The sequence below is a fragment of the Mercenaria mercenaria genome, chromosome 2 (genome assembly GCF_021730395.1).
Source record: "Mercenaria mercenaria strain notata chromosome 2, MADL_Memer_1, whole genome shotgun sequence".
Classification (NCBI taxonomy): domain Eukaryota; kingdom Metazoa; phylum Mollusca; class Bivalvia; order Venerida; family Veneridae; genus Mercenaria; species Mercenaria mercenaria.
The window spans coordinates 50,116,405-50,140,675 of NC_069362.1; the positions used below are offsets into that span (position 1 = coordinate 50,116,405).

At 35.9% G+C, this 24,271-nt stretch overlaps 2 protein-coding genes across 2 annotated transcripts in view; one reads left to right on the forward strand and one right to left on the reverse strand.

Moving 5' to 3' along the window:
- Positions 1 to 24,271, forward strand: part of LOC128555113 (target of rapamycin complex subunit lst8-like) — a 494,046-nt gene that overhangs the window by 133,848 nt on the left and 335,927 nt on the right. The window lies entirely within an intron of this gene.
- Positions 1 to 24,271, reverse strand: part of LOC123544129 (transformation/transcription domain-associated protein-like) — a 51,549-nt gene that overhangs the window by 1,064 nt on the left and 26,214 nt on the right. Inside the window, exons 4-5 of the mRNA XM_053536574.1 lie at positions 17,332 to 17,498; positions 8,388 to 8,488 (exon numbers count right to left, since the gene is read on the reverse strand). Of these exons, the coding sequence (XP_053392549.1) occupies positions 8,388 to 8,488; positions 17,332 to 17,498 (268 nt within the window). The remainder of the gene's footprint in view (positions 1 to 8,387; positions 8,489 to 17,331; positions 17,499 to 24,271) is intronic.

A 24,271-nucleotide genomic window follows, 5' to 3' on the forward strand; every position in this document is an offset into this window, starting at 1 on the left:
TGTACCTGAAAGAAATTAAAATCCTCACAATCCCTGATTCCCATCTCTCAAAACACAGGAAAAACTTTCATCTAAACACTGCCGGCACAGAATTGTAGAAAAGAAGTTACTCCAACGTAAAAATCTTGCGGACATATAGGCACCGGATTGTCCTCGATGGTCACGCTAGCATGTCTTGATCAAGAGTAAAGGGATCTGTCAGGCCTTGGCAGCTGTAACAAAATGCAACTCTGCCAATCTTTTGAAGCTGCATCTCCTCAGCAGTCTGGAAGATTGGCAGAAAATAAAATAAAAGGAAAAAAGCTCACTCCTACCGTCTTAAAAGTAAAAAAAAGTCCATACCCTATCAAACCATAACTAATGCAACATCAAGTTTAAAATTATTCAAACTGAAACTTACACCAAAATTGCTTTAAACTTCTGATTAAATTTACAAAACCTAAGTGGGTCACAATAGTGCTAGATTGCCTGACCATGCTTCACATCTAAAAGGTAATATAACTAGAGTGTAACCAAGGTTTTTTCTGTGGTCTAGTTTTTGACCTCAAATGGTTTAGTTTCCAACTGAACCTTCCACTTTACATAATACCTATTGACTTTAAACACAAGATGACGAAGTTAAACATAAATTTAATTCAATTCCAAAAATAACCCAAGTTTCTATTTTGACCTTTAGACTGTTAGAAAATATCTCTACTATTGCGTTTACATGGGATTTCTATCCGATACCATTTTTCAAGTGTTTTTTTGTTTTTTGTTTTTTTACCCAAGATATTCAAGCATGTATATTGACCATTTCTGACAGGCTTTTTGCAAGATAGGTAGAAGTTTTTACGATTGGCCTAGTATATAGCTGGTGACAAAGTAAATATACTGCACTCTGTATCTGCTTCTTTAAAAAATAATTTGATTTGGTTTCCTATTAATAGGACAGGAAAACAATATGAAATTACACTATCAAGACATTACTCAAGAGCCAATGACTCATGGGTTATTGGATCAATCTTGCCAATTATTGTCTTGCAACAATTTGTGTTCAAGGTCTATAACTCTGGTTTTATAAAAATGATCTTGCCAAAAACCTTATCACAAACATTCTAGGAAATGTAACCTTGGTGAGTTTTTGAATAATTTTGTCTACTACTGAACTTGAACAAAATACTTTATATTATCTAATTACAAATATCTTTAGTTAAAATTTTGATTGGCTTTACAAAAAGTTGCCCATAGGATTAAATGTTGAAGAAAGTTAAGATCAACTCTTGCATCCATTCATCTCATTCATCTTGCCACTTAACTTTCTATATTATATCAACTTTAGACTTTTCCAATTTACCTAAAAAAATTATTCCTCAAAAAGAAATTGCAAATGCCAATGAATTTAAGAAAAATAATTCATTTCAGTAAATTTGATTCAGAAAGGAAACTATTACCAATTAAAGCCTTGATACAGCAACTTTCTATCTTATTGATTTTTTTCTTGGCCTTGTAACCCGGTAACCTAGTCAGTATTAATGAACCCTGTTTAAATGAAATGCACCATTAACCAAGTTCATGCCTTGCTTGCTTTTAAACATCAGCCATTGAGAATAGTACAAATACAAAGAAATAGCAACCAACACTTCATTTAAGTGAACCTTGTCAAACAATGCCAGAGATACCAAGAGTATAGAAGTCGCAATATATACCCTTCAAATTAATTGATATTTTCTATAATACTCTTCTTAATAGATTTAAATTTTGCAATTTTGATTTATTCAAGGGCAATTACTCTAGAAAACTGGTCCTGACTAGCAAATTATCAGAAATGACCTAGAAATATCCGGTATGCACGAGATCAAAGAACAAGAGATGTCCCTAAGACATTAATGCTCTACTATTTGAATCAGGAATATTACCCTAATTTTTAAAATACCTACAGAGTTGAATGCAAAACTTTAACCAGGATTTACTTAGTCCAAAAAAGGTGGGGGGCATAATTTGGCAATTTGGCTAAAATGAATGTCAGAGTTATGGGATTTGATGCTATCATCTATTTTTATAACCCTATAATATAACCACTTGTAAAGTTTCATTATTAAAATAACTGAAAATAATGCTCTCATACAAGTTTTAGAAAACAACCATTATGATGCAGATTTTAAAAGCTTCAAGTTTTGCTTTCTTTCATTTACTAAAAAAGGATCCTATCAAACATGGAAAAATCAAACAAGCTTAATTGTTTTGAATTACTTTCTGTGGTAGGTTTAAATTGTAAGTGTTACTTTAATATTAACTTGATAGGTCCCATATTTCCATAATGATTAACTTATAATCTTCTAGTTTAAACAATTATACAATCAGAAGTTGCTAAATACTGAAAGACTTCGGTCAAGAGCAACAGGTAGAAGACTGGAAGTTATACAGCCTGTAAGAAGAAAAGAAAGCTAGCTTGCTGTATACAACCATACAAGGTAGCAGCTTTGGCTAGCCTGATGGATGAAATATACAGCCTGGTAGCACACAGGAGAGTTAGTTAGATGTAATGTATAGACCATAATGAAATATACTACCAATAAGACCCTATAGGATAGATGAGCTTATAGGAATATATAGGATAGGCTATAAGAAGCAAAGAATGGTAAATGCTCCCTAGAAGAAACATGGGCTGGCTGGCAGTATGCAGCATCTCTCTCGGTAGCAGCTTCAGCTAGCTTGGTGGATGAAATATACAACCTGGCAGCACATGTGAGAGCTAGATGGATATAATATGGGTCCTAATGGTAGTTACAAGGAAGAAATATATACCATATTAGCATCATGGAGGGACACCATGGGATAGCTAGCTAGAGTTATGTGGATATAACAGTTGTGGATATTATAGTTAGCTTGAAGACATATACCCTAGTAGCATCATGGGGGAACACCATGGGATAGCTAGCTAGTTTGGTGGGTATCATAGTGAAATAGGATAGGAAAAGAAGTTAGATGGGAAAGTTAGCTAAATGCAGATACAAGCACAGCGGACAAGCTGCATTGATAGAAAAGCAACAGAGTAGAATAAAGAAAATTGATCTTATCTTTCAGTCTTTAAATGCAGAGCTTTTTTCAAAATAGTAGTCAATAATTCATGTGATCAATAGATATTTCACTCAAATTCAACAAAATATATGAAAAATTACTTACAGTAACCAGTGCTTAAGCTTATGCTAAGGAGGCATGAGAGGTATAGCACATTTTATTACCTCTCAAAACTTATCTCATTCATACCAAGTATGCTAGAAGGCTTCCATAGGATGTTCTTATACATTTTTTTCCAATTTTTCTGCATATATTCATTTTAAAGACTTAAACTGTTGCAGTTTGATACAAAATTTGACCTCTTATGTATTTTCTTTATGTTGTAAAGTATTTTAAATCTGCACTAAAATGGTTATTCTCATATCATAATATTATCTTGTATCAAGACAACCTATAATGTTTAAGCTAAATTCAATCCTTTTCTGTGATTTTTCACCACATACACTAAGTCTTTTCATTAAATTTGAAGAGCAAATTCTGTAACTTATGAAATATGCATGTCTCCCAAGTTATTTGAAAATATTTCCATAAAACTACAAATTAGACCTGAAATACTGCCTATATGACCTTTACCTTGACCTTTCAAAGTGTAAACTTGACCCCAAAATGTACAACCTTGACTGGTGCAGAACGCAAACAATTTTGCTAAGCTATATAAAGATATCTAATGCACATGAAAACCTGCCTATTTGACCTTTGATCTCACTATATGACCTTGATACTGAACCAACATGACTGAAAGATGTGTCTTGCAGGTCATTTTACTTTGGTAAACCATGTGCCAACTTCTTGAAAAAATTTTCAAATAGGTAAAAAGAAAAAACAGCACACATAACAAAATGGTGCCTGTGTGGCCTTTGATCTCGCCATACCACATGTAGTGACCTTGACCTTGAATTGATAGGACTGAAAAACATTCCCCAATCATTATGACAAAAGTTTATGAGCAAAGCCAATCCTGCCATACTTTTATTTTTAGCTCTAAATTTACAAGCAAAAATTAGTGAAATGTTGGTCTCTATTTCATAGTACAAATTAAACCACACTGATAAATATTGCTGAAGTGAGCAGACTAAGATGTAACATTGAGGGAAGTGAAGACCTGAACATTTGCTTTGCTTATGTCAGTGTGGACTCGGCTATAATTTTGCTCAATGCATTTTCAGTTTCAAAAGATGTTAAGATTTTAATTTTCATAGATTTTCAAACAAACACTTTCACCGCAAAGACAGAAATGCTCTATCAAAACTGTTATATAAACCTTAGTTTCTGAAGGAATGCCTTACAAATAATGCTTGAATTCTATATAATGCTTGAATCATAAATAAAACATAAGAAAGTAAGTACAATTTTTATTATCTTTAATCAAAAAGTATCTAGAAAAGTCACATACATACAAATTCAAATCACGCAATGTTTGAAATAAATCCTTCAAAAAAAGTAGTTCTAAATAAGCTTAAAATACTTCCTTACTCCCCTTGCGTAAAATGTATACATCTAAATTTTAGCTAATACTCTGAATATCTATAGAAACAGTAAAGGTATAATAAGTAGATGACAGATTTTTTCTAACTTGTATGAAAACTATCTTGAATAAATATAGGATACATTTGTATGTGGTAAATAGGGTTGGCAGGCCAATGGTAAACAGACCATCTCTAAATCCTGAAATACAGTAGTTCAATATTAGTCTGACAGTAGCCAATATTTCTTAACCCAGTCCTATGATATTCCAAACAGCTAAGCTTCACATCAAAATTGTTTGACACTATCTGTTCTGACATTAATCCATAGCAAGCTATTATAACCAGCTGCAAGTATTTTTGAAAGATGATCAACACCATAAGAATGTTTGACTCAATTCAGGAGAAATGTGACTTTTTTAAATTGTGTTTATCAGCTGAAAAATGACCTGTAATACAGTTCACATATTGACCTAGAAAAGAATGGTGTCTTTAAATGCAGTTACATGAACCAGCAGCCATTCCACCTATTTCCCTTGTCAATTATTTTTTTCAGTGTTTTTTGAAAGATTGGTGGCATCTTGGTCAAAAGTGTATTGATTTTCTAGCTAACCATCTAATATTGATAACAAAAAATACATTATCTAACATACACATGTTTCTTTACAATTTCCCCATACCAGCTATAAAAGCAGTTGAAAGATTAGAAATGCCTCCGAAATGAATGATATTGTCACTAAATGCAATTTAAACCTGAATTGGAAGCGCTTCCCTGCTACTGATGTAATAATGTATGTAAAGAAATTTGACAAAAAGTATTTAATACTCTGATACCACTAGAGCCCTTACATGTTATATGAAGAATCCAGTCCCTTTTAAATGATATGCTTGTAACTTGTAGCCAAAAGTAAATGATTCTGACACTTTGGTTTATTCATAATGTTTAACCAGTACCTCTTTGCCAGTTTATCTTGGGTATTATTGACCAGAAACTGTTTTCTACTCTTAGTACCAGTGACCTGACTCCAGTAGCCTTTAATACAAACTGTATAAGCTTATTAACTTGCTATACACTAAGTTTGGTGACAATATGCTGTTTTAAGTAACGGTGACCTTGACTTCATTTGGCATGACCCCCAGTCTTAAGCTTTTTCTCTTCAAAAGCTTTCTATCAAGTTTCATTGCAATATCTAATCCATAATTTCAAACTTGCTACACACCATGTTTGGTGACAACTAAATTATTGACCTGAAACCCCATTTGATGCAGTTAACCTAGCCCCGCTGTTTTAACCAAATTCAATTACCACAACTAGCAGAAAACTGTATACAGTGACCCCAACTGCCTCAATACTATCCCAAGCTAGGGCTAAACATAAGTTTATTGAATAAATATCAATTTTAACTACAACCCAGATTGACCATGCTTGTCAGCCCAAACTTGGTAACCAGGATTTTCAAAACTGGACCATGTGATAATGATTCGTTGAAATCCCTTGAAATCTTAAAAGTTATTTCTGAATGAACAATCTGGAGGAAAAGTGCCATTGTCTGTGACCTAATTTTTTTAGGGACATAATTGACTCTCAACATATCTTCTCATTATGCTTAACTTTTGATAAAAGTTTCATTGGAATCCATTGAATACTTTAAAAGTTTAAATATAGCTGAGACACAAAATAAGTATTACAGTCCTTTTAATGTGTAATACTGGTGACCTTGATATTTGATGTACTAACCTCAGACTGACTGTTTTCCATAACATAACATCATGCTGAATATTTCATTTAAATTACACTAGATGTTTTGGAGATACTAACAGTGTGATTATATGAGAACATGAAAATAGTCAAAATTTGATGGTACATTATACTAAATTTGACTTGAAACTTTATGAGGAAGTGGCAAGCATAGTGCTAGGTGCATGCTGGGATGCTGAACAATGCAGGAGAACAGTGCAAGGGAAGGATGCAAAGGGTAGGAAGAACATAAAGTCCCAGGTCAAAACTGTAGTATAATGAACTTAGAAAATTGTGAAACCATAAAAAGATAATGTAACAGCAGACTATATTATGCAAAAAAACCTGCCTCCAATTTTACTAAGTTGTTGAATTTTTTTACAAAATATTATTTTTATTTAAGCTAAACAGAATAGGAGCAATATAATTAGGTTTAAATGTGCTATAAAGTGTAACCAATTCGCAAAGTCTAGTTATTTAGATTTAATACAGAAAGATTAATGCCAAAACAGGATTCTGGTTGCAGAGAGTCAATCAATCTTCAAATTATGACAATGGCTTTTTAGATTTGGAACCCCAAAATCTGTTCCCAGTTAAGACAATGTTGTTCAAAGGAAATTAACTTGTTCAGAGCCCTACCATGCAAGTAAATGATTTCAATAGTGATATTGATTGGCTCCGAGCCTGACATACTTTTCCCAATAAACTTAGCAAATACAATGTATAGTGTAAACCAACTTGACTATTGAGAGGACATTGGTTAAGACCTGACATGGTTTTCCCAATTAAAGTTTAAAGCATACTGGTTCAAATCTATTGCAAACCAAGTTGTCTAATGAGAGAATAGTGGTTAAGACCCGACATGGTTTTCCCAATTAACTTTTAGAGGATACTGGTACAAATCTATTGTAAACCAAGTTGACTATTGAGAGCATACTGGTTTAGACCTGATATGTTTTCCCAATTAACTTTTAGAGGATACTTGTTCAAATATAGTGTAAACCATCTTGAATTTTGAGAGGACATTGGGTAAGACCTGGCATGGTTTTCCCCAATTAACTTTTAAAGTATACTGGTTCACATCTATTGTAAACCAAGTTGACTGACAGAAGAGTGGTTGAGACATGACATGGTTTTCTCAATTAACTTTTAGAGGATGCTGGTTCAAATTATTGTAAACCAAGTTGAATACTGAGAGAGTACTTGTTTAGACCTGATGTGATTTTCCAAATTAAGTTTTGGAGGATACTACTTCAGATCTAGTGCAAATCAAAATAACATCTAAATCTATTAAGATATTTGTCCATAACATTCAAATGTTTTTCCAAAATTAATATTTCAGAGTACAATGGTTCAGATCCATTGCAAAACAAGACAACGACTATTGAAAGTACACTGGTTTAAAGCACTGATATGTTTTCCCCAATTAATTTATTGTGAGGATACTGGTTCATTTCTCTGGCAAATTAAAATTTTGCAATTTGCTTTCCAGATAACCCATTTCATAGTTTTCGAATGATCTGACCCAAACAAATCAAAACTTATTTACCAACAATCTTGAGCATATAATCAGCATATACATGTGCTGTGTAAAAATAATTGAGTTATGGCCCTTTTAATGGTTACCACATCCAAATGTATCAATATTAATAGTAAGCCAAACCTTTTCATGTATTAAATTTCTTGACAATCTTCAAAATATATAGCCTACATAAACTACTACTTGTACATTGAAATATTAAAACAGTAAAACCATACCTTCGTATGTGACAAATAGAATGATGTGCAAAGACCTTGAACCATAACTGAATTTTAGGATATGTACAGTTTCATCTCCCCTTTGTGTGATGGCAATTTTAATGAACTAAACAGAACTCAAATTACACTGAATATATTGACAGATGGCAATGAGAAGAAATGCAATATGCAAGAACCATAACTCGGAATTGATTATTTACAAGTTTACAGAAAACTGGTTTAAGCATAACACAACATGACCACTGTGCTTTATCAGAAAAAAATTACTTATCGCCAAATCACTCTGAAGAAAATCTAGAAAAAGCAACAAATACAAGTTGAAACAAAGCAAAACTCTATTTAAACATTCTTTTTTTGAATTATTTTACCTTCCTTCCTTGTTTTCTGTTCTTTGTTTTTGGTCCTTTACCAACAGTCTGCTGAATTTACATGCACTCTCAACAAGCGTCACATGATTAGCATTGGTTAGCTGTAGAATAAAGGTATACAGTAGTAAGTAAATTTACAATATGTTTTCAGACTATACAAAATTAGCAATGTAACAGTCATTAATTCATAAAATATTGGTGCAAGAGTTACGCACCTTTGCCATATGGTGTGGGTGATGTTGTGGAACAACTACTTCAAGTTTTAATCAAATCCATTTAGTAATTACTATAATATAGTGAAAATGCATCAAAATTAACAGGGTTCCCACAAAGCAGAGAATATAAAATTCCCTGACTTTTCACTGACTTTTCCCTGACCAAAACGCTCCGTGTTCACAAGTTTAGCTGGGCAAAGATTTATAAATACTGGCGTCAATTCTCTGTATCAGCTAAATTTTGTCACCTTTTTTGTTATAATGATACAATGGTGTAAATAAAGTTTGTTCCAGTTAAACAAACCACTATAGTATTGTAATGAGATGCAACAGGCAAAAAAGTCCATATTATTCGCTGAAAGACTACCTATGACCATGTTTTGGGTTTTACTACCAGATAAGTTCAAACGAATGTATAACATTCTGTGAATAATTGCACTTATTCATACATAATTTTTATAGAAAATAGCATTTTTTTACTAAAATGGTAGGCCCTTTGCAGACTTAATAACACAGTCATGTATGCTGCAATATATGTGGAAGTTATTTGTTTTGTTTTATATTACTGTGTAGTTCAGTTTGCATTGTAAAAATAATAATATAAGATCAGACATGAATTCAATTAGACATGCCAGTTTATTTTCTAAAGTTAAAAATTTCTGAACTTAGTAGTATGGAATAAATAATACTTTCACTAAAAATAAAACCTGAAATTAACTAAACTGCTGCAACTGCAATATGTAAACATATCATCATTTAATATGATTAACAAGAGCACTGCCTTGTGGGTACAGACAATCATCTGATTTTTTTGTCTCTACCAATGATTTTCTAAGTCCAAAAGGGGCCATAATTCTTTCAAAAAGCAATGTAGAGTTATGGTACTTACTGTGCAGAGTCAGCTTTTAATGGCGAATAAATGCTTCAAGTTTTAAAGCAATAGCTTTGTCCATTAAGGAGAAAACCTAAATGCAAAACATAACCAAGAAATCTGATATTTTAAAGTCCAAAAGGGACCATAATTCTTGCAAAAAGCAGGATGGAGTTATGTTTCTTGTTGTACATGTCAACTTTTGATGGTGAACAAGTGTTGCAAGTTTTAACACAATAGCTTTAATAGTTTAGGAGAAAAGCTGACCTAAACATAAAACTTAACCAGGCAATGCTGACGCCAACACTAATGCAGGTCAAGTGATGATAATAACTTATCTTTTTTTTTCTCAAAAGATCAGATGAGCTAAGAATTGTAATGCTGAGTTACTATTCCAACTGGAAAGAACTTTCCTCAGCATTCCTTAGTCAAATTTCCATGCAAGCATAACTGACAGAAAGTAACAGTAACTGTTACGGCTTTTATGTCAGTACATTTTACGATGTAGTAACTTTTCAACTATGCAGGACTACACATTTCATAGCATTTGTAAAACATGGCACTGTTCGAAGCAAACAGAAGGGATATAAGCTTGCTTAACAAAATTATGTTCTACAGTCTTATTTTTTCTGTTAAATTTCTACACTAGTTTTGTTAAACAGTCTTATAGATAGACTATAATAATTGGATATCAAATACAGAATAATTTTATAGTGCTAACTAAGATATTTGCAAAACTGATAGGTTTAAATTAAAATTTAAGAAACTGCCATAGCCTTTTATTACATTCTTTCTGCTTTTTACAAATTGATTCCTAAACCCTCCACCTGTAATTCCGAATTTCCCTGACCTTTCCCTGACTTCTACCCAATTTCCAAATTTCCCTGACCAATTACAAAATTCCCTGACTTTTCCCTGACCTTGAAAAAAATATGTTTTTCCCTGACTTTTCCCTGACCGTGGGAACCCTGAATTAACCTTAATTCGAAGTAAAAGGGGACAAAATACATTTAACAAGAGCTGTTGGTGGGCAGAAATGTTCCAGTATTCAACAGCCTTGTCAATTGAATGAATACAAAAGTTAACAATAGCTATCTGTAAGACATTGCGCTCAACTTTTCTCAGTACTTGACTCTGAATTAGAGCTTTGCCAGTGAAAAAAAAATTCTAAGTTAAAAAAAGACATAAATCTGTCAAAATCAAAGTAATGGGAATTGTCCCTGGTGTAGATTTTGATAGTAAATAACTATTTTAAGTTTCTAGTCAAAAACTTTAATAGAGAAATTCTAAGTTAAAAAGGGGCATAATTCTGTCAAAATTCAATCAGAGTTGTAAAAATGCAAAACAGGGTTATGGAACCTGCACAGTGCTTATCAGCTCGTAACAGAGGACAAGTGTGTAAAGTTATAATCCATTTCCTTTAGTGGGTACTAAGATACCATCTTACATCTAAAAATCTAACTAAACAAGAAGGCAAAGATGGCCTTTGGTAACTCACCTGTGTTACACACCATAACAGTATAAACATGTTTTACCTAGTGATTACACAAATATTATGACCAATTTTCAGTAAGATTGGACCAAAATACACGGCCTCTTGAGTGTAAACAAGCATTTTCTTTGATTTGACCTACTGACCTATTTTCTACCCCATGTGACTTAGATAAGATCTTGTCCAAGACTTCAACATAACAAACACTCTGACCAAAATTTATGAAGATAGAATAAAAAATGTGCCCCCTACTTGCTCTTTGATTTCACCTGATGACCTAGTTTCTGACCCCACATGACCCAGATAAAAATTTTGTAACAACAAAGGGAAATCTAACTCCTCCGAAAAAATATCAAAGTCCGAAGGACAGAAACAACAACAGGAAAAAATTTAACCAAAAAGAAAAAAAAATTCTTACAAGGTACAGATATGTCAAAATACACCTAAATATTGGAGGTACCATCCATGTTGTACCACAGAAAAGGGGTCTCGGGTTTTCCCTATGACCATAATAAAAGTTCCTAAATAAGCTATTTATAGTGACATAAAAGGGAAGTGATTAAAAAAAATTATTGTAAGTGAACAAAAGAAGGATCTTCCAAATAAAAACAAGAGCACTGCAATGCAGAGAAAAATATACACAAAACAAAGTCATGACCTTTGACCACTTGACCACTAAGTGTGACCTTGACCTTGAAGTGAGCCATCCAAAACATGCACTCAGTTGTTTCGATGAGGTGAACATTTGTGTCAATCCTTCAAGGGGTTCAAGAGTTACAGAGTGGAAGGGAAATTGCTAACCAACAGACAGACAGACAGATGGACAACGAGGCGATAACATAATACGTCCCTTCGGGCGTATAAAAAAGAATCAAGATCTTATGGTGACACAAGTTGTGTGCAAGTTTGGTTAAAATCAAATCACAAATAAAGCTGCTATTGTGCAGACAAGGTCAAAACAGCTAATTATGGCCCCATCAGTGGCAATAACTCTTCAACCCAAACGGAATGTGGCCAGTTCAAGAAAGGAACCCAGATCTTATGGTGATACAAGTTGTGTGCAAGTTTGGTTAAAATAAAATCATAAAAGAAGCTGCTATTGTGCAGACAAGGTCAAAATAGCTAATTTTGGCCCTTTCAGGGGCCATAACTCTGGAACCCATAATGGGATCTGACCAGTTTAAGAACGGAACCGAGATCTTATGGTGACACAAGTTTTGTGCAAGTTTAATTCAATTCAAATCATAAATGAAACTGCTATTGTGCAGACAAGGTCAAAATAGCTATTTTTTTGGCCAATTATACAAAAAGTTATCATAAAAGTTATTTATAGTAACAACAAAGTGAAATTAACCCTAAAACAAGAGCTGTCACTAATGGTGACAAATGCCCCCACAGCACCTTGACCTTTGACCTGGTGACCCCAAAGTCAGTAGGGGTGGTGTCCTAAATAAGTACTATCAGCATGTGAAGTTTGAAGGTCCTGGGTGAAGTGGTTCGCATGTAAAGTGCCTTCATGCAAAAAGTTAACGTTGGCCCCTGTGACCTTGACCTTTGACCTGGTGACCCCAAAGTCAGTAGGGTTGGTGTACTCATAAAGTACTATCAGCAAGTAAAGTTTGAAGGTCCTGGGTGAAGTGATTCGCGAGTAAAGTGCCTTCATGCAAAAAGTTAATGTTGGCCCCTGTGACCTTGACCTTTGACCTGGTGACACCAAAGTCAGTAGGGGTGGTGTACTCAATAAGTAATATCACCATGTGAAGTTTGAAGGTCCTGGGTGCAGCGGTTCGCGAGTAAAGTGCCTTCATGCAAAAAGTTATTGTTGGCCCCTGTGACCTTGACCTTTGACCTGGTGACCCCAAAGTCAGTAGGGGTGGTGTACTCAACAAGTACTATCAGCATGTGAAGTTTGAAGGTCCTGGGTGCAGTGGTTCGCGAGTAAAGTGCCTTCATGCAAAAAGTTAATGTTGGCACCTGTGACCTTGACCTTTGACCTGGTGACCCAAAAGTCATTAGGGGTAGTGTACTCAATAAGTGCTATTAGCACGTAAAGTTTGAAGGTCCTGGGTGCAATGGTTCGTGAGTAAAGTGCCTTCATGCAAAAAGTTAACGTTGCCCCTGTGACCTTGACCTTTGACCTGGTGACCCCAAAGTCAGTAGGGGTGGTATACTCAATAAGTACTATCAGCATGTGAAGTTTGAAGGTCCTGGGTGCAGTGGTTCGCGAGTAAAGTGCCTTCATGCAAAAAGTTAACGTTGGCACCTGTGACCTTGACCTTTGACCTGGTGACCCCAAAGTCATTAGGGGTAGTGTACTCAATAAGTGCTATCAGCACATAAAGTTTGAAGGTCCTGGGTGCAATGGTTCGTGAGTAAAGTGCCTTCATGCAAAAAGTTAACGTTGCCCCTGTGACCTTGACCTTTGACCTGGTGACCCCAAAGTCAGTAGGGGTGGTATACTCAATAAGTACTATCAGCATGTGAAGTTCAAAGGTCCTGGGTGCAGTGGTTCGCGAGTAAAGTGCCTTCATGCAAAAAGTTAATGTTGTGACTAACGAACTAACTAACTAACTAATGAACGAACGGACGGACAGTTGAAAACTAATATGCCTCCCTTCGGAGGCATAAAAAAAAAAAACACTAGAAATGTGTCCATGGGACACAGATGCCCCCACTATATGACAAAGGACACAAAGTTTTTCCTAGGTCAGGGGCCATAAACTACTACAATACTGAATGAATATGGACGCGAAACCCCAGGTGCACAACTGCACATGCTGACCAACATTACTGTAAATTTTGGTGACTCTACATCAAATACTTTTGGAACTACATGCAACAGAACATTAAAATGATCAATCTTTTACAAAGTCAGGGGCCATAACTCATACACGACTGAATGAATCCGGACGGGAAACCCCAGGTGCACAATTACACATGCTGACCAACATTCCTGTAAAGTTTTGTGACTCTACATCAAATACTTTTGGAGCTAGACACGACACAACACTAAAATGACCAATTTTTACAAAGTCAGGGCCCATAACTCATACATGACTGAATGAATCCGGACGCAAAACCCCAGGTGCACAACTACACATGCTACACAAGAAACTCTTTACCAGATAGAGATAGATCACTATACACCTAAAAATTGGATGTACCATGCATGTTGTACCACAGAAAAGTTACAATATAATCTATTTATAGTAATAACAATGCGACATAATTCCGGGGCTTTGCACACAACACGCCGTCTCATCCAAGGGAATGTTTGTGCCAATTGATATTTAAATCCTGTTTTGCATAACAAAGTTATAGACCGAACAGGAAAAAAAATCCTATTGACCTTTGATCTCAAAGCATGACCTTGACCTTTTAACTTGGGTTCTGGGTTTTGCGCATGACACGTCGTCTCATCATGGGGAACATTTATGCCAAGTAATATTGTAATCCCTTGATGGATGACAGAGTACTGGACCGGACAGGAAAAAAACCCTATTGACCTTTGGCCTCCAATTGTGACCTTGACCTATGAGCTAGGAGTCCGGGTTTTAAGCACAACATGTTGTCTCATCATGGGAAACATCTGTGCCAAGTCATATTGAAATCCCTTAATGAATGACAGAATTATGGACCCGACAGGAAACAGACCCTGTTCATGCCATGTTAACATCTGACTGCTAAGGGTGACCTTGACCTTTGAGCTAGGGGCCTGAAAGTTGTGCATGACACATTGTCTTATTATGAGGCACAATTGTGCCAATTGATATTACAATCCCTTCATGGATGGGAGAGTTACAGACTGGACAGGAAAAAAAGCCCTTTTGACATTTGATCTCCAATTGTGACTTTGACCTTTTAGCTAGGGGTGTTACGCATGACACATCGTCTCATCAAGGGGCACATTTGTGCCAATTAATATTAAAATCCCTTCATGGATGTAAGAGTTATGGACCGGACACGAAACAGACCCTGTTCATGCCATGTTTACATTTGACTGCCAAGTGTGACTTGACCTTTGAGCTAGAGGTCTGAAAGTTCTGCATGACACATCGTCTTATTATGAGGTGGAACAACTGTTTTAAGATTGAATCAAATCCATTTAATAATAATTGAGCTAGAGTGAGTGAAATTCTTAGTCAGAAGGAGGAATAATTAATGAAAAATTGGTGCAGGAGTTATGGTCCTTGTGCCATCTCATCCATTCAGTAATAAAGATAGAGTGAAAGTGCACCAAAACTTTAACCAGAAATTCTATGAAGAAAGGGCCATAATTCATGAAAAAATTGGGCCAAAGTTATGAACCTTGAGTCATATGAGTTGGGTGATGATGTGGAAGAAATTTTTTCAAGTCTGAATCAAATCTATTTAGTCATAACTGGGATTGAGTGAAAGTGCAGCAAAACTTTTAACCCAAAATTTCATTTAAAAAGGGGCATAATTCATGAACAAGAGGGCCATGAAGGCCCTGTATCGCTCACCTGACATACTGACCTAAAGATCATCAAGATAAACATTCTAACCAAGTTTCTTTAAGATATGGTCATAAATGTAGCCTATAAAGTTTTAACTAGCTTTTCCTCTGATTTGACCCAGTGACCTAGTTTTTGCCCCCACATGACCTAGATTCAAACTTGACCTAAAGATCATCAAGATTAACATTCTGATTAAGTTTCATAAAGATACAGTCATAAATGTAGCCTCTAGAGTGTTAACAAGCTTTTTCCCTTTGATTTGACCTTGCTACCTAGTTTTTAAACCCACCTGACCCAGATTTAAACTTGACCTATAGATCATCAAGATTAACATTCTGACCAAGTTTCATTTAGATATGATCATAAATGTGGCCGCTACAGTGTTAACAAGCTTTTCCTTTGATTTAACCTAGTGACCTGGTTTTTGACCCCACCTGACCCAGATTAGAACTTAACCTATGGATCATCAAGATTAACATTCTGACCAAGTTTCATTCAGATATGGTCATAAATGTGGCCTCTAAAGTGATAACTAGCTTTTCCGTTGATTTAACCTAGTGACCTAGTTTTTGACCCTATATGACCCAGATTCAAAACGGACCTTGAGATAATCAAGATTAACATTCTGACCAAGTTTCAAGAAGATACAGTCATAAATGTGACCTCTACAATGTTAACAAGCTTTTCCTTCGATTTGACCTGGTGACCTAGTTTTTAACCCCAGATGACCCAATATCAAACCAGTCCAAGATTTTATTGAGGGTAAAATTCTGACCAAGTTTCATTACGATTGGGCCAAAATTGGACCTCTAGCTCGTTAACAAGCTTTTCCTTTGATTTGACCTGGTGACCTAGATTTTGACCCTAGATGACCCAATATCAAACTCATACAAGATTTTATTAAGAATAACATTCTGACCAAGTTTCATTAAGATTGGGCCAAAATTGTGACCTCTAGAGTGTTAACAAGCTTTTCCTTTTATTTGACCTGGTGACCTAGTTTTTGACCCCAGATGACCCGCTGCCGAACTCGTCCAAGATTTTATTAAGGTTAACATTCTGACCAAGTTTCATTAAGATTGGGCCAAAATTGTGACCTCTAGAGTGTTAACAGTCAATTGTTGACGACGGACGGACGACGACGGACACAGGGCGATCACAAAAGCTCACCATTGAGCACTTCGTGCTCAGGTGAGCTAAAAATTGGTGCCAGAGTTTTGCACCTTTTGTCATATGATGTGGTTGATGATGTGAAACAACTATTTTAAATTTGAATCAAATCTGTAGTGTGATAACTCTGAGACAGTGAAAGTGCACCAAAACTTTAACCTGAAATTCTAAGTGAAAAGGGAGGATAAATCATGAAATATCGGCGTGTTACGGCCCTTATGCCAGATGATTTGGGTGTTGGTGAGGAATAACTATTTTAAATTTAAAGCATTCCATTGAGTAATTAGAGAGATAAGGTGAAAAAAAGAGAAAGTGTAAAAGAAACTTTAACCAAGGTGGGGACGTGGAAAGATGCTGAAGCTGACATCGACACCGGGGTGAGTAGGATAGCTCTCCTTATGGATGGATGGACAACGGGCGATCACAAAAGCTGACCCTGTCACTACCTGACAGGTGAGCTTAAAATATATTCAAAGTAAGCAGTAATTGTATCCACTCCATTTCTGAACTATAAGTAAATATTAAGTTGTTGAAATATGATGAAAAGCTGGATGCGAAATGAAATCTTCAGCATACATGCTGTTTATCATCAACACTTAGAACGCAAAGATGCAGTGTCGTTAAGCATAATGTTTGATGTTACGCTAGATGGTGCTGAATTACGCCTTCTTGACCTTAAGCCAGTTAAGACAATGTATGAAAGAAAGAATACACTTACACTCTGTGTAAATCCCAGTCTCTGCAAGGAGTTCACCATGTGCTGTATAAGATAATGCCTGATGGGGTAATACACCTTGAAATGTCTGACTACCAGCTGTAGTATATTTACCAACTGGACAACAGAATGGTCATCTTCTACTATAATCTTCTTAGTCCAGTGGGTCCCTGAAAATTTTAACAAGACCTGATTAAGAAATTTCATTACAATATTATACTTGATTATCCTTATACAACATTTGTCGGCTCTAAAATTTTATTTACACTCAGTCACTTGAAATGTTTTAGGTTAAATATCCTAGCTTCTGTCTGAAACAACTTTTATTGATTTTTCCTTATAAATATCTCGGAGCTTTCCACCAAGTAGGATTTAAATTTTCACAAGGCAGTCTGAAAGACAGCTAAATCCCCCGCAACTGTTATGGATGGTGAAAGGGTAAACCTTAACCCTGAGCTATGGCCTTGACCTTGAACTGACATGGCTCACTCATGAAATATGCACATCATCTTGATGAGGTGATTATTTGACCCAAGTTTCATGAAAATCCTTCAAGGGGTTGAGAAGATACAGAGCTCAAACCTTTGACCTTGACTTGTGACCTTGACCGTGAGTTGACATGGACGACTGATGAGTTCTTGATGAGGTGATTATGCGACCCAAGTCAGATGAAAATCCTTGAAGGGGTCTAGAAGATACAGAGTGGACAAAACAGGGATGGCTCAAACCTTTGACACCAAGTTGTGATCTTGACCTTGAGCTGGCATGGCTGACTCATAAGCTCTGCACATTGCCTTGATGAGGTGATCATTTGACCGAAGTTTCATATGAATCCTTCAAAGGGATTAGGAGATACAGAATGGACACAAAATGGAAGACTCAAACCTTTGACCTCAAGTTGTGACCTTGACCTTGAGCCAACATGGCTGACTCATGAGTTCTGCACATTACCCTGATGAGGTGATCATTTGACCCAAGTTTGATGAAAATCCTTCAAGGGGTTTAGGATAAACAGAGTGAACATAAAATGAAAGGCTCAAGGGTTCTGCACATTGTCTTGATGATGTGATCATTTGACCCAAGTTTTACAAAATTCCTTCAAGGGGTTTAGAAGATACAGAGTGGACACAAAATGGAAGGCTAAAACCTTTGACCTGGAGTTGGGACCTTGACCTTGAGCCAACAAGGCTAAAATCATGTTTATTTATTTATCTGGGTTTTACGGTGCACCAACACAGTATAGGTTATATGGCGCCAAACAGGGCTACAAATTTTGGTTCCACATCTCATTTACATTGAATTTTTAAAAAACATGTATGGAATCAAAATTTGCATACCTGCTGGAATCACAGAGTTACTGCAAAACCAAGTGTTAATACCTTATTAGTCACCTCTTACGATCATGCAAGGATAAGGCAGTGGTACCAATTCTTTTCATACACAGATCGTCCCAGAACCACATGGGGCAGCTGAATCATGAGTTCTGGACATCTGCACATCATCCTGATGAGGTGATCGTTTGACCCAAGTTTCATGAAAATTCTTCAAGAGATTTAGGAGATATGGAGCAGACACCAAGTGTTACGGACAGCAGGAAGGACGGACAGAAGGACAGACGGATACCATTCCAAAAACCCTTCCACCCCTTGTGGGGATTAAAAAAACTAGGTGAGAAGGTCATGGTAAAGATTCTTCAAGATAAGTACTGAAATCTGTTAAAAAATTATACCGATGGTCCAAATCTCTTTGCTGTACCTTCATAGGAGGGCCATAATGGCCCTAGGTCGCTCACCTGAGAAACACATCTTAACAGTGTAAACATGTTTCCCAGACTTCATCAAGGCAATCATTCTGACTAAATTTTATGAATATTCAGTGTAAAATGCAGCCCCTATTGCATACACAAGCTTTTTCTTTAATTTGACCAGGTGAGCTAGTTTTTGAACCTAGATGACCCGTATTCAAACTCAACCTTGATTTCATCCAAACAAATACTCTGATCAAATGTCATGAAGATCCGCTGTAAAATGCAGCCCCTACTGCATACACAAGCTTTTTCTTTGATTTATTATTATACCAGATTTGTTGAGCGCCCTTTTCATATGGAATATACGTTCAAAGGCGCTTTAAAATTAAACATGTGACACATCGCAGATATGTAGGAAAATAACAAAAACATGACATATGCAATCACAAAACTGAAACTGAACAATTTGATTAAACGCCTTTTTTATAAATGAAATATTCAATGACGTTATACATAATAATAAAAAATAATAGTTATTACAACAATATCATAAATGAACAATGATAATATTTACAGCCTTATTGTAACAAACAGCCATGACCGCACCCCACCCTTGAGGTCGTTTTACCCCTATTGCCAATACCAGTGCTTTAAACATCTGGTACGCCCAGACGGGCTGCATATAGTGGTTCAACCTCCCGGTAAATGGTGCCATCATGTACTGTATTAGATAGGAATACCACACACTTTAAGTGAAACTCAAGTCTTGCGAAAAACACACACATAGAACGTCATAACCCTTAAAATGTGACATGATGAAATAAAAGCTGGATTGTCAATTTAGTTAATTACATGATGAATTGTACAGTTAAGAGATCTTCGTCAGCGACAAATGACTTGCCGTAGTTCTGTATTACAAAAATAACTATGGCATATTTATTATGGGTAGAAACAGTCACAGTTGGTATCTATGTGTTGTAGAAAATTTTGAAAAGGTGTGTTTTGAGAGCTCTTTTGAATGAATTAAGTGATGAATCTTTTCTGAGATTGTCAGGGAGAGAGTTCCATAGTTTTGCGGCGGCAACCCTGAAACTTCTATCCCCGTAGGTAACCAGTCGACCTTTTTGTGGCACAAGGGTTGTTGCTGCACTTGCTGACCTCAGATTTCTAGTTGGCACGTACACCTCCAGTAAGTCTCTCATATACACCGGCGACTGTCCACGCAAGGCCTTGAATGTTTGAATGAGAATTTTGTATTTGATTCTATCTTGTATTTGAAGCCAATGAAGATCTTTAAGGATTGGTGTTATATGTTCAAAACGGGTTGTTTTCATAATAAGACGTGCAGCTGTGTTTTGGACATTTTGCAGTTTGCTCGTTGTTGATTTTGGCACGCCGTACAAAAGAGCATTGCAGTAATCTAATCGTGAGGTCACAAGCAAGTTTATCAGGGTTTTTGTGGCTTCAGTTGTCAAATATGGTCGAATATGACCAACGTGTCGTATTTGGCCGTAGCATGTTCGAGTCACAGAATTAACATGATGGTCCATGTGCATGTTCGAATCAAGCGTAGCACCAAGGTTTCGAACAGTTTTTGATGGTCTTATGCTCGATTTTCCAACTTTCAGTTCTAGATTTTCAACATGTTTGAAGTGTTTTTGACTCGTAAAAAGAATTACTTCAGTTTTGTCTGCATTCAATTTTAACATGTTTGAATTCATCCATGAGATGATTTCTTTTAGGCATTGTTCAACTCGTGTGATTGTGGCTGCCTTTGATGCTTGGTCAACTGGTTTAAACGATAGATAGAGTTGGGAGTCATCTGCATAAAAGTGGTGGTTTAGACCGTGGTTTCTACAGATGGACCCGAATGGCTTTGTGTACATCTTGTAGAATTTTGGGCCTAGAACAGATCCTTGAGGAACACTGAATTTCATAAGGACTGGTTCAGAGAGTTTGCCATCGATGCATACTGTTTGGTAGCGGTCTGTTAAATATGATGCCACCCATCGAAGGGGTTTATCGGCGAATCCAAAATTAAATTCGAGTCTGTGAAGAAGGGTGTTATGGTCAATGGTGTCGAATGCAGCCGACAGGTCCAACATCACTAGTACTGTGACGTCACCTTTGTCAAGGGATTCGAGAATGTCGTTCTGAACTTTTAACAATGCGGTTTCAGTTGAATGAAATTTTCTGTATGCTGACTGGTTTATTTCATGTACCGTATATATCCGGCCATACGTCGACTTCGGCCATAAGACGAGAGCCTACTTTGGATAAAAAATCTTAGATTTTCAACTTGCCCCGACCATAAGTCGAGGGATGGATAGTTCTAGCATTTTAACAACTGCTATGGCACAAAAAACTGTGAAAAGAAAAATGTTTCTAGCAAGTTATCTTTCTAATTTCGCTCGCGATTTTGTTACGTTTCCTCGATAAATTATTACTGCCGTAATAGTGTTGAAGTATACTGTTAGTTTTACAGTAAAGGCATATATAATTGAACAAACAAAAATAAAAAATAAAATTTTACTTTATTTTATTTCATTTTATGACCAATAAATGTGTTTATAACGATAGTCAAACATTTGTTAATTACCGTACAAACAAGCATTAAAATACGCGATTTATCTAGCACCATTAACAAGCGTGAAAAATTACTAAGTGAAAAAAAAAATCAATAATCAGACACATGAACAAAATTAAAGATTTGTAGTTGTACCTACGTTTCAGTGGTTTATCCATCAGTCATTAAAATCCATCAGACTCACTAACATAATCACTATCGAGTATTCTCTATCAGTAATGACACTAAATCACAGGGATCAAGACCCTCTTTGTTCTCTTTCATAAATTAATGATCCATTTAGTTAAAAAAAAAAAACCCTGATAAAATGCAATAAACTGTCAACAACTCTCAGATGAAAAATCAATGCAGTTGCAGCAAATTATGTTGTCTTCTCCCCGCCCTCCGCTGTCAATCAAACTGCCCTTAGCCAACCAAAGATCGATAAAGGGCCATTCAGTGAGACATGACATTTACCTCGGCATACTTCAAAACAACACCTGGGATATTGTTTACAACTTGTTAAGACAATGAAAGTCTTTTGAAGCTGTAAATTTCAAAGCAAAGGGGAGTTGTACATTTGAAGGTTGTAAGCGGTTAGAATTAATTGATTTAAATTGGCTCTGATTAGCGAGATTGAAAATGTGGCAGTGGATCTGTCTAAGTGTACCATTAAACTGTTAATTGTTTGCCGATTGTGACAATAGGTGGTAAGATAATTAATGCCCCGGCATGTATCAACAAAAATGGAATCAGAATGACATCAAGTTCTTAATTCAAACCAAAACTCAAAGTCCTTTGTAACGATCTGTTAAACTTTATAGATCAAATGGCCAGTAATTATCGGCAATTTGTGAGATGCCTCGTGTCAGTTTTGTTGGTCACAGCAGTTTGATCTAGGTTTTATGTATAATAAAATTTACGATTTTTTCATTTTTTTTTCAAAATACAATTAACTTTAAATAAAACTAATTTTGTTTAGTTACGGAACGTAACGGCAATCGTTGTTTTTAGCCTAGACAATTAGTGCGCAAAGAGTAGTTTCCCTTTATCAAAATGGCGAAAATCATAACAAACTTATTAGAATGCCTTACATGCGCTGTGTTCGATCCGAAAATGGATAGAGGATCATGACTACGTTTAGTTATGCAGCCAAAAGTCGACCCTTGACTTCAGAGCTAATTATTTGGTCAAAAAACCTCGACGTATGGCCGGAAATATACGGTAATTGATTGTTCGTCAGATGTTCCTCAATTCTTCTGTTTACCACTTTCTCAAGGATTTTTGAGAGGAATGGCAAATTGGAAACAGGCCTGTAATTCCTGAGTGTGTTTTGGTCAAGACTTGGCTTTTTTAACAATGGTCTTATTCGTGATGTTTTAAATGATTCTGGCACGATTGCACTTTCTAGAGAGATGTTAACAATTTTCGTCAATATTGGGAGAAGTTCGTTTATACAATATTTCAAGAGCCATGTAGGAAGAGGGTCTAATTGACATGACTTATTAGCTGACTTCTGAACAAGCTTTTTCACCACCTACCTTGTTGCTGGACTGAAACTAGTCAAACGCGCGGTATCACATAGTGATATGCATCCGTCTTCTGGAGTAAATGATTCATTCTGATCCTGGGATGCAGTATTAGTTCTGATTTTTTCTATTTTATCTATGAAGAAATCGCTGAACTCCTGTGCTAGGAAATCAAGGAAATCATTCCGACCAAAATTCATGAAGATCAATTGAAAAATACAGCTTCTATGTAATACACAAAGTTTTTCTTTGATTTGACCTAGTGACCTAGCTTTTGACCCCAGATGACCCATATTAAAAATCCTCCTGGATTTCATTAAGGCAATCATTCTGACTAAATTCTATAAATATCCAGCGCAATATGCAGCCCCTATTGCCTACACAAGGTTTTCTTTAATTTGACCGAGTGACCTAGTTTTTAAACCAAGATGACCCATATTCAAACTTTACCTAGATTTCATCCAGACAAACTTTCTGATCAAATTTCATGAAGATTCAGTATAATGCAGTCCCTACTGCATACACAAGCTTTTTCTTTGATATGACCTAGTGACATAGTTTTTGACCTAAGATGACCCATATTCAAACTTGACCTAGATTTCAACAAGACAATCATTCTGACCAAAATTCATGAAGATCAACTGAAAAATACAGCCTCTATCGCATACACAAGGTTTTTCTTTGATTTGACCTAGTGACCTAGTTTTTGACCCCAAGATGACCCATTTTCAAACTTGACCCTAGATTTCATCAAAAATATCATTCTGACAAAATTTTATGAAGATCAGTTGAAAAATACGGCTTCTATCGCATACACAAGGTTTTTCTTTGATTTGACCTAGTGACTTAGTTTTTTATAACAGATGACCCATTTTCGAACTTGGTCTACACTTCATCAAGGTTACCATTCTGACCAAAATTCATAAAGATCAACTGAAAAATACAGCCTCTATGTCATACACAGTTTTTCTTTGATTTGACCTAGGTACCTAGCTTTTGATCCCAGATGACCCATATTAAAAATCCTCCTGGATTTCATTCAGGCAATCATTCTGACTAAATTGAATAATTGAATCAATTGAAGTATCTATTCCTATATAA